Source organism: Pangasianodon hypophthalmus, chromosome 24, assembly GCF_027358585.1.
Source record: "Pangasianodon hypophthalmus isolate fPanHyp1 chromosome 24, fPanHyp1.pri, whole genome shotgun sequence".
Lineage (NCBI taxonomy): Eukaryota > Metazoa > Chordata > Actinopteri > Siluriformes > Pangasiidae > Pangasianodon > Pangasianodon hypophthalmus.
Window position 1 is genome coordinate 11537253 of NC_069733.1, and position 16845 is coordinate 11554097.

A 16845-nucleotide genomic window follows, 5' to 3' on the forward strand; every position below is an offset into this window, starting at 1 on the left:
TTCTCATAGTGTGACATGACTCAGAATATACTCATCAGTGAGTCAACAAAGAGCTAACCGTCTGATATTTAGCTCTGAATTGCAGGAGTGATGAGCCAATTTAAAAAAAATGGTAGTGTTCTGTTCTGCTTTTTTTTCATTCTTTCAAATCATTTTCTATTGTCTGTTTATTATTGGAAAATACACTGGTTTAGGAATGAAAGAAACACTGGTTTCAGAATACATTTTCATGTGATAAATTAATTGTTGAATTTACAGCTGCAGCTGTTGATTGTTTTTTGAATATTCTGTCAAATAATGGGTCAGATATTTGAATATTGTGTAAGACCAGGACTCCAGGGTCTCGGTAAAGAACAGCAGGTTTTTTTTTTACTCCTCCAGAGAGTGAGCTAGCACATGCTCATTTACTTGCATTCAGGTTCAGCTTTTCAGCTGTACTAGCTAGTGGACCACAACAGTGTAGGACACATATTCAGATTCCACCTGGCATTAAGACAATTAAGTTATTGTGACTTAAGTGATTATGTTATTGTCAGCGTAACTTAGATGTCTAAGCTACTCATAGTAAGCATAGCTACTCATGTAACAGCAATGTGTACTTCATTTCTGGGGACTCCTGTAATCATATTTACAGTTACAATATAGTCAAACTTTGTTTTATTAATGACTCAACCTAGTCAACTCACCTTACAGATCTCTCGCAAGTTCTCACACCGGGATGATTGGTGTATGCTCATGGAAGTTGCGCAGTTGTGCCAAGTTAATTCGTGTTTGTATAGACTACACTGAATCATGTAGTTTCCAGAAACGTCAAATGTTTTATTGCATTTTGTTCTGTATTTTCAGTCAAATGATGCTCTTTAACTTTAGTAGCAACTTTTGAATTAGGCTCATTTAATTATTTTACTGTTTTCAGATTAATTTAATTATTGAATTAATCTAATTTATGAAATGTATTAGCCCTTGTTGAATTTTCAAACACTCTGAATATGCAGCTGCTCTCATAAAGCTGCAATGTTGATTGATCTGTTAATCCTGATAAATCTGTGGATCTTGATAGAGCTTATTTTTATATATTTATATTTTTTTAGAGGTGTCAAACATATAGCCCGCAGGCCAGGACCGACCTGATAAAGGTTCTAATCCGGCCCACCAAATGCATTTAGAATCCACGTTCTAAAAAAAAATATCTTGTGGACTGTAATTGAATTGAAATATTAAAAAATAGCTAGTGTCTGTCATTCCACTAGAGTCAAAAGCTCAGCTACTGACAAAATGTGCTAATGATGTAATTCTTAATTCGCAAGTTTGAGATTTGACGCTGTAACCATGTCTCTTAAAAAAAACAGCAACAGGAATGAGTATTTATGCATCGATTTTTATGTTTTGAACTATATTGAATTAATTAATGGTTTTGCATAAATGTTAATAATCTGCCATTATCCAAGTAAACAGGTTCTCTGTTCTCTTTCACTCGTGAAGTACACTTCATCTATTCCCTAGATTTTAATTCAGTTATGTATTGAAGTATCAGTTTGACATAAGAACCCTCTCCAATCAGAACCTATTTATAAGATGGAAAAATAAGAAGTCACATCACATAGCAAGTGAACCCAAAAATATGCTTTATTTATATATGGTTTATTTATAAGCCTAACTCTCCTTCATTTTTGTTCCCTCTCATCCTAGGCTATGCTCCTGTCACTGGGATGTGCCATCCAGTTCGCAGCTGCACCCTCAACCATGAGGACGGCTTCTCCTCTGCCTTCGTAGTGGCCCACGAGACAGGACACGTGTAGGTTTTTAAAACTCTGGAGTGCTCAGAGTGCATGAACATTCTCAAAGTCTCAGAAGACTGTTTATGTTTCAAAATTGCTTATCTTAGTTCATCTTAGTATTATGAATTCAGAGAAGGGTTCCTTTTGATGCTAAAGTATTTTTTGTTGTTTACATTCCGAGTAGAGAGATGAGTCATGATATCTATTTAAGCAGTAACACATGAGCAGGAGTGTGGCTATAATGAATGTCAGCATGGCCTTGATTAGCTACGGCACTCGCCCCGCGGGTGAATGTTGGCCATGCCAATATTCACTAAAACCACACGATTGCAAGTGCGATATTGCTTTTATACAACCGTTCTATAAACAAGAAATTAATTTAGAATAACTGACATTTCAGACACAATATGGCCAAATGTTCTGGCTATTTTTGCTCCGCTAGCAGAAATAGATCACGATGAAGCTATGTGCACTTTATAGCATTTTATAGCACTCTGGACCCACTGCTGAAAGATCATGACAGAGCGAACATCATAAAAGCCTTGAGCACTGGCTGATAATTCAAGGTTCACATATATTTAAGGTAGAAAATTTGAAACTTTGCTGGGACTAGTGTTGAAGTCCCCTGGCCTAAACTCTTAGCCATAACATGTTAATGACCTAAACCAGACACACGTTTTGCACCTTTTTGAACTATAAACAGAATAGCTGATCCCTAACTGACCACCTCATTTGTGTAGTGAGCTGTGATATATTTTGTCTAATTTGAGGATGCAACATTGAATTGTATTCACCTTAGAACAATGGTAGTCTCTTGTGTTCTGACAGTTTCATTTTATATATTTATTTAAAGGCTCTTTGCAAAGCCGCTTTAAAATCCCAGTCGAATAATATCATCTGTCAGATTACTTTAGTGTATAAAGCGTAAAAGCCTTGGTGCACACAAGCGCTTATAATTCCCTTACTACCCATGCAGATTATCACTGTGTCATCTGTATCATTTTCTCCATCTCTCCATACTGTGTGCCCTTATCAGAGCTTTGATTCTCTGTTTCTTTGTTTCTCTGTCTCTCTCTTTCTCTTTCTCTCTGATTATCAATGCAAACAAGACAAAGACAGATCATTTCCCCATATACCTACCTGCATTCATTCCCTGGATCTGGTATTAGCACAGCTAATGGATGATTATGCAGTTCTCACGAGAAGAAAATAAACACTTGTTGTTTCTAGATACAAAACATAGAGGGATGAATGGCAATCCATTCTTTTGCATTTTATACCACTTTATATCCATTTAATTGAAACTGCAACTCAGGTCCTTTTATTATCTTCTTATACTACAGTGCAACATTTCCACAGCTGTTTATTTTGGACACTGTGTTTAGTTATTTTTTTGGGAGCCAGAACAATTTTCCAACAGTCATTTGCAATGAAAAAGAAGAAAAACAAATTTCCGAAACAGCAAATTCTATGAACTACACTTATACTAGCAGGACTGCTCTGCATAATGTTACAAAAATCTTCAATTATCTGTAATCACTGCATTTACATGTATATGATTATATATGAACACATGCAATTATGCAGAAGTTCTCAAACAAGAACTTTTACTTGCTTGTAGCCAAAACCACAGATTGTAAATTCTCTCTTGCTATCATGTCTTTAGGCTGGGAATGGAGCATGATGGACAGGGCAATCGTTGTGGTGATGAGACAGCCATGGGGAGTGTCATGGCCCCTCTGGTGCAAGCTGCTTTCCACCGCTATCACTGGTCCATGTGCAGTGGACAAGAGCTGAAGAGATACATTCAGTGAGTCATCAGCTGCCTCTCTCTCTTTCTCTGTCCTTTCTTATCTTTAAACATGAATGCCCTGTATAGTGGCACATGCAATTATCAGTACTGTATAAAATATGCCAGTTTTAATTAATGCCAATTTAAATGGTATACAGATGACAGTTGCTGTTGGTCTTTGGCCACGATTATTCTTGTTTTGTTCCAGTTACATTGCAACTAAGCATAACAGTGTCCTTGTAAAGTTATCCTTCTAAGTTAAATGACTCTACTGCTGCTTGTTGTGTTTCAGCTCTGTATGTCAGTTTATGACCTCTCATGAAAAACAACCATCATTAGGTCGGAAATTCTTACTCGTTTTCAGTACATCATTCCAAACATAGAGTTAGGTCATACATTCATTAAAGCCTCTGTGTCAGATAACTGTGTCATGAAAATCAGACGATATTGTTTTAGTATTTATAAGAATAGCCTTATTATGAGGAATGTAACCCCAGAAAAACAGCTGACTACACAGTTATAGCTGCAAGAAGACAGCTGTACCTCTGACTTAGAAAACTTTTTTGTGGAATAATCACTAGCTGGAAAGTTTTGCTTAGTGTTGATCTTTTTTATGAAAGTTTACTGAAGACTGCATCAAGAGACTGATGTCTGAAAGTCCTTTCATGTCAAAAGTTTTTTTTAAATTTTTTTATAAATGAACCTTTTGAATTGAAGCTACAAAAAAACTATTTGTTAAAACAGAGCAGCATGGTACTACTCTCAGAAAAAATCTACTAATCTGTGTTATTCCACAGATTATACAACAGCGTGGCTCTGACAGTAGCTCTGGTTGTAACATAAATGATAGGTTTATATTAATCTGTTTGTTCTAATATGTTAGTGTTTCTGTATGAACAGATCATACACAGGGCCTTGTATGGCAGACACACCACATAATGTAAAGCTAATAGTAAACAGAAAAACAAATTTTTAGTGCTGACTTAGCAAAGAAAGACCACGATCATTGATATGGTGAAATTTTCTGGCAATCTTTGGCAAATTGCTGTGGTATAAGTTGAATAACAATCTTTTGGGATGTGTTCTTATAGGAGAATAATCCACTTCCATTTTGTGTCATATTACACCACCCTGGTGTAGATTAGCGGCACCACCCGTTGTGTTTTATTCCTTAATTAGTTAAGCCATGTTTGGGTCACAGCTTTTTTTTAGATATTAGTCCTCTCTTTACAGGGGAGCAATTTCAATTAGGCAAATTAGCGGAGTGTTGAAGATAATAACCAGAAGCAGTGTGTCTTTCCTGCTGATACTCGATCAGCTAATTTGAATTCCTGTTTATTTTGAATTTTTAGGGTTCTAAATGTTTTTGAGGCTACTTGTAACAATTTGAATAAACAGGGCCAATTAATGCAAGTTTCCACATTCCAGGTTATACTCACAATTAGTATTTCATTGCTATTTTGGGATGTGGAGAGTTTATTTTCACTATTCAGTGATTCAGTTGTGGAATAGGATCATGACCTATGAAGTTTAATAAAATGATTCCAAAGCTGTTATAGGTCACTGGCAGTTTATGCATTAATTTGATACACCTTATTCTGAATTATGACACATTCTGCAGTTTCTTTCAGTGAGACACAGTTTTAATAAACCATGGAAACTGAGGTCATCTTTTTACTGACACTCTCAAGCACTCTTTTTTGCCAAAGTGGTTCTGGGACTTACTTTGAATAACTAATTTTGAATAGTTGTATCTATTACTTCACAATTAGGCTAATCCCTCGTGAAAAATAATGATGATTGAACCCTCAAAATTCTTTCTCTGCTTCAGATGAAGTATATGAAATTAAATTAACATCATTAACATGTCAGTGATTAATGACTTTTCTTTCCTCACCAAGCAAATCAATCTTTTTTAAGAGGGGCATGTGGTTCAATTATTGTTGATCATTTCATTACAATGTGAAAGAAGAGTTTTGTTCTCATCACCAGCTCATTTCAGATGGCTAATTGCATGCTGTTAATGAGAAATATCCAACACCTGTCTGAAATATTCAGGTAGTAGAGCAATGCCCCCTGGGCAGTGAATCAAAAACAGCCAAAACGCTATGTACAACAGAAACCCACATTACAAATATAGATGAAATACTGACATTCCCAATTAGTTCTTAATGTGAAACCACTTTAAAAGCACACCTAATACATTTTCCTCTTCACTGTGCCCTATTTCACTTCTAATGAATGTGTATTTCACTTACACTGGTCTTTAAGAGCCACTGCTTTCTTTCATTACCATTTTTTCTCTGTATTGAAAGGTCATAAACACATACAGTCTAGTACATATAGTATGTCTCAAACTGGAACAGATTTTTTTTAATTGATTCTTCACAGTTCCTATGACTGCTTACTGGATGATCCATTCAAGCATGACTGGCCACAGCTCCCTGAACTTCCTGGCATCAATTACTCCATGGATGAGCAGTGTCGTTTTGATTTTGGAGTTGGATACAAAATATGCACATCAGTAAGTGTAGATGGAGGAAGCTTCCTTCTGTAGGCATGTTTGCTAAAACAGAGTTTGTGGAGGTACTTGCTCTATTTATGTATGATTCTTTTAAAACATACTCACTGTTGACAATTAGCAGGCCTTGTGTCTTCACGCCTCTTATGGTGCAACTGCAATCCCTGGAGCCCCTGGTGTACATACTGGTGTATAAAGTGTGGCTTAATGAACAAAGGTGTCTATGCCTTTGTATTATCATGTTCACAGAGTGTCAGTGGTAATGACTGATGAATTGTCTGATCAGCTTGTTAGTGCCAGAGTGCTCAGAATTGAGAAGAAGAACCATTGTCACAATCTGCTGTGAAATATAGGTGACATATAATTTCATCTTTCTCTTGCATGTATCACATGTTACACTTGTTCTCTCCCGTTAGTTCCGTACATTTGATCCTTGCAAACAGCTATGGTGCAGCCATCCAGACAACCCTTATTTCTGCAAGACTAAAAAGGGACCACCACTGGACGGCACCGAATGTGCACCCGGCAAGGTAAATCTAACAAATCTTTATAATATTGTTTTTTGTTGTTGTTCTCTGTTCCAGGATAAATCAAAAAATCTTCCTCCTTTCTCTAGTGGTGCTACAAAGGTCACTGCATGTGGAAAAATGCCAACCAGGTGAAGCAGGATGGAGCTTGGGGTATGTGGACCAAGTATGGTTCATGCTCACGCTCCTGTGGGACAGGCGTACGCTTCAGGACACGTCAGTGCAACAACCCAGCGTACGTTTAGTTTCACACAACCATAATATTCACAGAGGTGCACTGATTAGCTTTCTTTAGTCAACTACAGAATTATTGGCACCCCACACTTGAAGACAATGGGCAAAAATAATTGTATAAATATTACACAAATTTTGCACTAAAAAATACTTTTTATTTTGTTCCTATTAAAATGCTTTTTTTAATATTAGCATTTTCTCACAAAAATAAGTGTCAATATTATTGGCACCCACAAAAAATATTTACATTGTGCACATACATCTAAATCAATCCAGAAATGGTTGAAGAAATAATGTTTTCCAATAACCGTCTCAGTTTGAACCCAGTGGAAACCTCTTCAGAGAGTTCACGTGAGCAGACCTGAGAATATTCGGCATAGAGCAGTGCTCAAAGATCCCTCTACAAGTGTCTCCAAACTTGATATTTTCATCAGCCAATATTAGCTGTAGGCTAGCTACTAATTTAGAAACCAGTTTCAGTTGTTTTAATAAAAAGAAAATGTTATATTTGAAAACATTTTGTGTAAAACTATACAGCATTCCCATATTTATGTCCCTCATTATAACTCTTACTGCACTTATTGTGTTGTTCATTCTGTATATTCATTTTTGCTCATTTTTGGACAGATGTTAGTGATTCTGCAGTTGACTATATATTGGTATGGTTTCTAAGGAAAATGAAAACAGACAACGTTTGGGCCTTTTTTATTTTATTGTGGCCTTCTATTAACTCAAAAATTGTCCATTTTAACTGCTGGTTAAAATACAGTGATCATTATTTACTCAATTCTTTACAAAGTAATCAAGCACATTGCACAGTGTTCTGTGATGATAGGTGTTAATTTTCTTTCCTTTGACTCTGTAACACAGTCCATCTAATGGTGGTCAGGACTGCCCAGGGGTCAACTATGAGTTCCAGCTGTGCAACACAGATGACTGCCCCAAGCACTTTGAGGACTTTAGAGCCCAGCAGTGTCAGCTCCGCAACTCCCACTTTGAGTACCAGAACACCAAACACCACTGGCTCCCATATGAGCACCCAGATGGTGAGTGGGTGTGCCCAGTTACAGTGAAAGCCTAGTTCACTGGTTATAGTGAAAGTCTAGGGTTATTGTGTATCTTGGACTACAGTAGGTACTCTATTAGGCTCTACCTTTCTGTATAGTAAGGGTCAGGCACTCTACACTGTAATTGTGTACTGATGTTATGTAATGATGTTCATTTACTGTACCCTGTGGAAAAATGGTAAAGGAAAAATCCTCTTTACTCTTATCCTGTAATTGACAACCAGGAAGTCTTCCAAAGCTATTTATTAGACAATAAAGGTGGATGGTGGAAATACCTTAAAGCTTTATGCAGTGGCAGGGAAAAGGATTCACTACAATAAATATACGTGTAATGATATTTGTACATGAGATTATAAATTTTTGTATGCTGATGAGAATACGTATATACAAATTCTCATACTACTACAGAGATGGAAAAAACTGTTACCATCACAATTTAGAGATCAGTAAACCCAGTGGTAGTTTTCTGTGGGATCCTTATGTTAGAAACTGGAATAGGAGCCTAAACACTCAGGTAATGCACTGCACACACAGCAGCATGCAAAATGCACTTCTAGCCCTCATAAATATGCATTTGAGGAAGTATTGTGCAAAAAATGGGAAGTAAGTGCAAACAAAGGGAGAAATGGGAAGTGGGGTTGATTACCTATTCTGTTGAATGTAATAAACTCTGGGCAATTACACGTGGCTATGTGACTTTGTCTGCAAATTAAGTGTAAATTATTGGTGGGCTATCAGCACTCTCTGCTGAGTGGGCGCGTTATTCAAATTTACAGAATGAGAAGCAGTCATAGAGAGTACGTCAGGGTCTGTTTCTGTACATGAGGCACTGTACTAAGCTTCTCTGAGTGCTACACTTCATTGAGCTGCTGCATTACCATTAGCAGCTCTTGCATTTGCCTCATGCCCATTACCAAATCCTCTTTGTTCCAGCATTTTAAAGATGCTCTAATTCCAGGTGCTGAGCAGCCAAGGCTTTTGCCTATTGCTGTTCCTGCCATGTAAACGTGACAAATAAGCATGCCTCATTGTCGGCTGTTCACATCACACCCTGCTGTGACTACGCCGCATCAGAGGGAAAATAATGAATAGTTCGGAGTATTTACATAGCCTGCAAGCTCCACACATTGCGTTTGGAGTTATGCTGCAGTTTGGGCAAGGCTCTGTAAATGATTGTCAAAGATGCTCTGGTCCCAGTCAATTTGGACATTGATCATTGTCGCTCATCCAGCTCCATTATGGCCTAGCAGAACAAACAGCTTACCATCCTGCCCTGGGATACAAATGGTTGGGTTATGAAGTTATGAATTTATAAATACAAGTGTCAACTATGGCGAGAATAGTAATAAGTCAAATTACTGTCACCCAAGGTGTGCGGCAGCGCACGCTCTGGTGAGGGCACAAATTTAAACAGTAACAAAAGAAAGAAACAAAACTTAGTGTCTTGAATTCACTTCCTTAACTACTGATAAGATAATAATGGGAAAGATGACAAATGTTACATAGCAGGGAACTTTTATCAGCTACCCATATGGGGTCACAATGTGATGACATTGGCATTGGTACTTGGCAAGGAAACAAGCAAACTGGAATACTCTACTAGTTCTGAAGGAGACTGCCCTGGGAGTCTGGAGTGAAATGAAGTACAGGTGTAGTGTTAATACTGCTTGTGAGTCCATTGGGCTGCTTTTGACTGGCAACCCTGGTCATCAGTTTTCATATTATCTACACAGAATCTGCACAAAATAAACAGCACTTTTTGATTGTTTCTTGTAGGAGCCACAATTAACCACAAGGTAATCAAATATAGTTGAATCTCAAAATTTATTTCGAAAAGTTAAAACCAATTAGGTATCTAATGGCATATCAGCTGTATTATTGCTTGTAGCACATTGGACTCGAGAATGTTTAGGGTCCAAAATCCAAAATGGTAGAGCAGGCAAGGATCAAAACATGATCAGTCATCAAATGGCAACCAAAATATAATCTAAAGAGTAGTCAAATGAACAGAGCATATTCACTAACAGGATTGAACAAATCTCAGAACTTGCTCAATTAGATGCTTTCATCTGTTGTACTTCTACTTCATTGTGTAAAAAATTGAACAAGGCTCTTGAAAAACGCTGTCTTAGATCTCAACTGAAGAAAAATCTGGTACATTCTGCCAGAAGAAATTAACTTAGGCACTGGCATAAACTTTTGTAGAATCACTTTCCCAAAGTAAATATTGACGTCTTTTGAAATTAAGTCTCTAACTCAGAATAAAATCCGGTGTGTGCAAATAACAGATGGAGATATTATCCCAGGAAGTGAAATATCATTGTTGTTTCATAATCACATTTTTATTTCATGTTGTTTGTCTTGCATTAAAAAGACCCAAAAGTGTTATCACTGTCATGTTTAAAAAATATTCATCTTGTTAATTAGAGATATTCAAAAATTTTAATTAGATCATCTTAACTTGAAACAGAACAAAATGGTTAAGCATTGCTTTTTTACTTTCCTCCAGCCAGCAAGAGATGTCACCTCTACTGCCAGTCGAAGGAGACGAGCGATGTGGCCTACATGAAGCAGCTGGTGCATGATGGCACACGGTGCTCCTACAAGGATCCCTACAGCATTTGTGTACGGGGGGAATGTGTGGTAAGCTGCTGACAGCCCTGCTCTTAAGCTCTCTTTTACACCCTGCAGCGATGTAGCTTCAGCGCAAGAGCAAACACTTCCCCTGACTGCACCTGTTCAAAAAATCCAACAGCAAAACAACAAGAAGCTCTGTGAGGTTAAAAGGGATGAGGAATTTTAAAACAATTTAAGCAATGGCACCATTGTAATCATAATACTGCATTTTCACACACCTTCACAAAAAAATGGCCACACTGATGCTACAAATGAGTACTGCTTTAAACAGTGGGCTGATTTTTGTGCAGACAATTCAAGCATTTTCATTAGACAGGGAATAAAAATAATTTTGAAGAAAACAATCTGCAATCATAACACAAAATAGGCCGAGTTTAGATGAGCCTTCTCAAGCAGATCATGTTATTCTGGTTTTAAGATGGTGCACTTTGATTTTTTTAGAAGAGTAGAACCATTGTGTCATCCGCATCTAATAATAATAATAGCACTCTATGAGAGGCTTCAAAGAAAGTGTCGTATGTAATATGTGATTTGTTTCTTTGCCTCTATCGTTCTGTCTTTCAGAAAGTGGGCTGCGATAAAGAGATTGGTTCTGACAAGGAGGAAGACAAGTGTGGAGTCTGTGGGGGCGACAATTCCCACTGCAGAACTGTGAAAGGAACCTTTACCCGAACCCCCAAAAAAGCAGGTATGACGTTTTTGCTTCTTATTCATGATTTCCCTTGGGCACACTTATGTTCCAGTATTTTGTCCTACTTTTGGGGCCGGATTCCTCACAAAAGTGTGGCATGCTTCTCCTTTATCTAAAAGCAAAATCTGTAATACATATTATACATAATAATAAAAATAATTTCAAATAATCTGGGAGAAGTGACTCATTTTGAATATTGAGTATGCCATCCAGCATTTAGCTACTAGAAAAGGTTAATTTTGATCTTAAAACACATTTATTCTTACTGACCAATGTTGGTCAGATGTGGATGTTTTTATGGGCAAACTTATACACACTTACAACAAGCCAGAATCCAATCCAGGCTGAACGGTTGAGGAATAAGGACTTTGCTGAAGGGTCCAGTAGTGCCACCACAGGATTTAAATCCATTTGCTCACTAGCTGAGTTACTACTGCAAAGAATTGGCCTTTACTGTGGCAACGTTGGTTAGTTTCTATAAACTTTTGAAGTATTGTAATTCTAGATATGTGATAATACACATCAATTAGCCATAACATTAAAACCACTGAGAGGTGAAGTATAACATTGATTATCTCGTTACAGAGGCACCTGTCAAGGGGTGGGATATATTAGGCAGCAAGTGAACAGTCAGTTCTCGAAGTTAATGTGTTGGAAGCAGGAAAAAATGGGCAAGCATTAGGATCTGAGCGAGTTTGACCAGGGCCAGATTGTGATGGCTAGGAAACTGCGTCAGAGCATCTCCAAAATGGCCGGTCTTGCGGGGTGTTACTGGTATGCAGTGGTTAGTACCTACTGTCAGAGTCATGGGTGCCCAAGGCTCACTGATGTGCGTGGGGAGTGAAGGCTAGCTCATCTGGTCCGATCCCTCAGAAGAGCTACTGTAGCACAAATTGATAAAAACGTTAATGCTGGCTATGATAGAAAGGTGTCAGAACACACAGTGCATTGCAGCTTGCTGCGTATGGGGCTGTGTAGCCGCGGACTTGTCAGAGTGCACAGGCTGGCGCCTGTCTACCGGTGAAAGTGCCTACAATGGGCACGTGAGCATCAGAACTGCACCATGGAGCAATAGAAGAAGGTGGCCTGGTCTGATGAATCACATTTTTTTTTACATCATGTGGATGGCTGGGTGTGTGTGCTGGAAGAGATGGCACCAGGATGCACTATGGGAGGAGGGCAAGCCGGCAGACGCAGTGTGATGCTCTGGGCAATGTTCTACTGGGAAAACTCGGGTCCTGGCCTTCATGTGGATGTTACTTTGACACGTACCTAGTACACCCCTTCATGGCAATTAGTATTCCCTAATGGCTGTGTAATAAACGAATACATAGGCATTAATTTCCCTTTAATAATTGTGTTAGGAACAAATTTTCTCCATAATACTTTATCAAAATGTCTGGGAAAGACATTTCACACTGTCTAAAAAATATTTATATCATAGCATTGTAGAATTCTCAAATCTCATAGGTCAGAAAATTAATGTTAATTAATTTTCTATAGCACCACAACTAATATATTTGTTCCAGCTGCAATTTTAATTATAGATTTATTAAGTGATTAAAAAACATGTTTAACAGCAAAAGACATATACTTATTGATATGTGAAGTTAGTAGAAGTTTATTCATCAGTGAAACGAGACTCGGGTTTTAGCACTTTGCAACTGTCAGTAAGTTTTTCCTCCAGTATTCAGTATTCAGGACAGAGGATTTTGCTCTTTCTGGTTTCTCTGTAACATGAAGAGGTGTGATTTCTTACTTATTAACTTTAAGAGAGAGAATAACAGAAGCTGGTGGAAACTTATCACACCACCCGGTTATAGATTATTTTCTTATAACAACACAGCCTGTTGTGTTTTATTCCTCACATGTTCAATCAAGCATGTCTAACATTTGAAATAATGTCTTTTACACTCTTTCATTCTTTAGTTGGAATGATGTCACCTCTGTGTCAGTAAATTGCAAATTGCATGCTAAGACTTGTCTTAGTTTTCACAATGCAGTATGTCATAGCATGTTTATTTGATAAAAGAGCATGACTCCTGACTTACGGATAATGTGTCATATTATTGTCATTAACAGGTTGTAACACACATCTTATATGATCTTACTGCAATGTGACATGGCACTGCTGACTGCATGAATGATTCTGTAAAACATCTCTAACATTGTGCTAATGTGAATGTGCACTCACTTTCTTAACAGGAAAAAAAATAAGCAAGAGATGCCAAAAAGAAATGCCTTTTTTGGAAAACAAAATCTGCAAGTATTCTGTGTTACCTAATCTTATGCTTTCCCGCTTTTTGTAATGCTTTCTTTGCCACTGACTCACTGGGCTAAATGAAAAAGATTGTATGCTGATTGTATGCAGTTGAATACTTGAAACATCCAACTTAATATTTAAGCATCAGATGAAGCTAATGTAATGAAAAAGGTCTGTGAGACATTTTCAGGGCTTTAGAAATGACTCCACAAACCCCCAGTAAGCAAGGTTAGTGTAAAAATTGCAGTGTGTAACTACTAATCTTTTACAATTTATCCTTTTTTACCTGATCTGCAATTTTGCCATTTTGTACTCACATTCCCTTTCCTACCTCACCATCGCTGCTGAAACCTATAGGCCAGCCTATATCTATCACCATATAAAACCCCTATATAAGACCCTATGTTGTTCATGACTTCAAAGCAACCATCTAAGTCAATGGCAAAAGAGTGCAGTGCAATACAGAGGTAACAGTTGCATTTCTCCTCAAGGGAAAACAAGAGGAGTCTTCTTGCTGCCCAAGGGAGCAAGACATGTGTTTCTGAATGAAAGTGAGGACTCTAGAAATGTTATTGGTGAGTGGTACAAGGCTTTGAAGAGTAACGGACATCCAAACTCAGGAAGGGTGCTTCAGTATATATAGTGCTTTTGTTGTAAAGTGACACAAGGTTTTGCTTTGCAGCTTCTGTTATACATTCGTCAAAGGGATTATGTAGCTATTAATGGGAAGTCTCAACAGCTCACTTGATTCCTTGGTAAGTCCCTCAGTCCCATCTTAACTGTACTTGGAGCTTGAGTTAGTGAGACATACATGTAAGATTTACGCAGAAAAGACGAATGTATTGTATGAAGTCTGAATGACAAACCTATAGTCACATTCCCAAGTAACCTTCTTTAGTAGGCTTTGTGTGAGCCAGCTTGATGGACATGACACAAGCTGCAGTAGTATAGGGCTCTAACCTGTCCTTTCTAGAGCCAAACAGCAGAACAATATTCCTTCTAACAAAGCGATGTCCACTCTTCAAAGAAAAAACCTAAATGTTCAACTCCGTATGCTCACTAATTGCTTCTACTATCTTTTCCCTCTGAACATCTTGTCTCTGTTGCTGCTTCACTCTGGTGCAAAGGTTACCTAAAGATGTTCCTCATCCCCCCTGGGGCTAGACATGTGATCATCCAAGAACATGAGGCCTCCCCTCACATTCTTGGTAAGTGACAGCTGTCCTCACAACTCTTTGGCCTGCAGATAAGATGCATGTTCACCTTTTCATACATAATGACTCATAAAGTTGATCATTTCAAGCAATTACATAACATGCTGGACCTACAGTCCCCTCTGAAAGTATTGGAATGGCAAGGCCAATGTAAATATCAGGAAATGAAAGCTGGAATTCTGATCTCTCATCTCATGTTCATCTTTTGATCTCAAACTTAAATGTATATGATCTCAAACTTTGTAGCCAAAATAAAAGAAATGGCCTCGTCATTGCAATACTTTCAGACGGGACTGTATATCCTTGTTTCTTGTTACAATATGATTACTTTTCGGGCTTTTAATGGCGGGCTTTCAAGTGGCCTAACATAAAAGTGCTCTCAGTTGTCGGGAGTTAGAATCCTGATGATGCCACAGCCATCTGTGGCCATGGTCCAAGAGAGCAAAATTAGCCAGTTGGCACCCATATCCTTCATTAGCCAAGTATTATGTTTCTGTCAGAGCTAAGTTCTCAATCATGCATATATTTTTTCCGTTCTAAAACGTTCAATAAAAAAAGATGAATGGGCAGTGACAAACATACTAATTAGACTGTACTTAGTTTAACTTATTTGAGTATTCAGCCTAGGGTTTGCAATTACCTATTATCTTAGGTTTAATTTAAATAAAGTAAATAAAATAAAGGTTCAATTTAAATAAACAATGCATTTAATTCCCCATTGATCATGGGGAGTTTCACTCCAGTCTGTAAAGAATGTCCATTATTACCATTAAGATTATTATCTTTTTTTTTTTTTATCACTACTAGCTTTAGTTATGATTGATATTGACAGCTAGCTGGGAGGAGTACTTGTAGTTATTAGTAATATTGTTAATGCATAAAGATATACTGTTCATATAGAATGTGAGTCAGAGTGTGAGTTGGTTCAGTGAAAGTAAAAAAAAAAAAAGAATGTTTTCCTTAATCAAAATCAAAACTTGAAGCTCAATCAAACCTTTGTTTGAGAAATAATAAAATAATGTGACAATCTGTAACAATAAAATTGTTAGAATGCAATAATAATAATATTCAGTATATACTATAGTGTTCTAGCTCATTGTATCATGGCAGTGACGTATAATGCCTGACAGCAATAGTGATTAATTGACATGTTTCTCTGCCAGTAGTCTCCATTGACATTCACTCTTTCTCTGGTCCTCAGCACAGATTGCATCATTACCTCTCAGTGTTACTGAATGACTGCATCATTTCATCTTCTCTCTTTCTCTGCTACACGCTTCAGTAGTGCTAGTAATAAACTACTACTAATGCTGATAAGCTGCACTTTTACAAAGCCTTTTAAACCCCCACATGTTTTGAAGGTCCTTGCTATATATTAATGATTTAACATCTTCATATAATTCTGCCTTCTTCATGTTCATGGGATTTTATATATTGTGTATAATATTATTCTATTCACAGATTGTAGATTGTCTACAAATATTTACATGATATCACTTAACATCTGTAGATTTGACAGCTGTCTCTCTTCACTTACGATCTCTCAGTCAACACAAATAGTTTCTTGCAAATGTAACGTTTGAGGTTTTGTAACTGATCATCGGTTGCAGCGGTAAAGAACCAGGCCACAGGACACTACATCCTGAATGGTAAAGGAGATGAGGTGAGGTCACGCAGCTTCATAGACCTTGGAGTGGAGTGGGATTATGTCATTGAAGATGATGCTGAGACTCTGCACACAGACGGACCATTACATGATGCAGTCATTGTTCTGGTAATTGGATTTTTATATATATTGAAACATTTTATTAGATGATTTGATTTCTTTTTGATTTGCACTGAATGGGGGAGGCATTATGATTATTATTTTTGGGGTGTCTGTTTGTCTGTCCATCTGTCTGAGATTCTCATTAGCACAATGCTTCAAGAATGAGTGGATGAATCTTTGTAGAATTTATGTGAAATTATCATTGCAACCAGCAGATAAACTGATTATATTTTGGAATTGCTCCAAACAGGATCAAGGTCACAGAAAAGTCAAATGTTTGAAATAGTTTTCCTGTAATAGCTTCTTTCCTCTTTGTCATACAAATATGTTACTTATGTGTTCATATTCAGGAG

General features: G+C 37.4%; 1 protein-coding gene across 2 annotated transcripts in view; it reads left to right on the top strand.

Annotated features, from left to right (window-relative positions):
- adamts3 (ADAM metallopeptidase with thrombospondin type 1 motif, 3) overlaps positions 1-16845 on the top strand; it is a 77819-nt gene that overhangs the window by 41357 nt on the left and 19617 nt on the right. The window contains exons 8-17 of one of the 2 annotated variants that reach the window (XM_053228944.1): positions 1690-1795; positions 3445-3588; positions 5962-6094; positions 6508-6621; positions 6708-6853; positions 7723-7898; positions 10429-10562; positions 11121-11244; positions 14002-14085; positions 16335-16498. In XM_053228944.1, coding sequence (XP_053084919.1) covers positions 1690-1795; positions 3445-3588; positions 5962-6094; positions 6508-6621; positions 6708-6853; positions 7723-7898; positions 10429-10562; positions 11121-11244; positions 14002-14085; positions 16335-16498 — 1325 coding nt within the window. Of the gene's footprint in view, positions 1-1689; positions 1796-3444; positions 3589-5961; positions 6095-6507; positions 6622-6707; positions 6854-7722; positions 7899-10428; positions 10563-11120; positions 11245-14001; positions 14086-14637; positions 14719-16334; positions 16499-16845 lie in introns of both variants that reach the window. The other variant, XM_026931516.3, reaches the window with a different exon arrangement.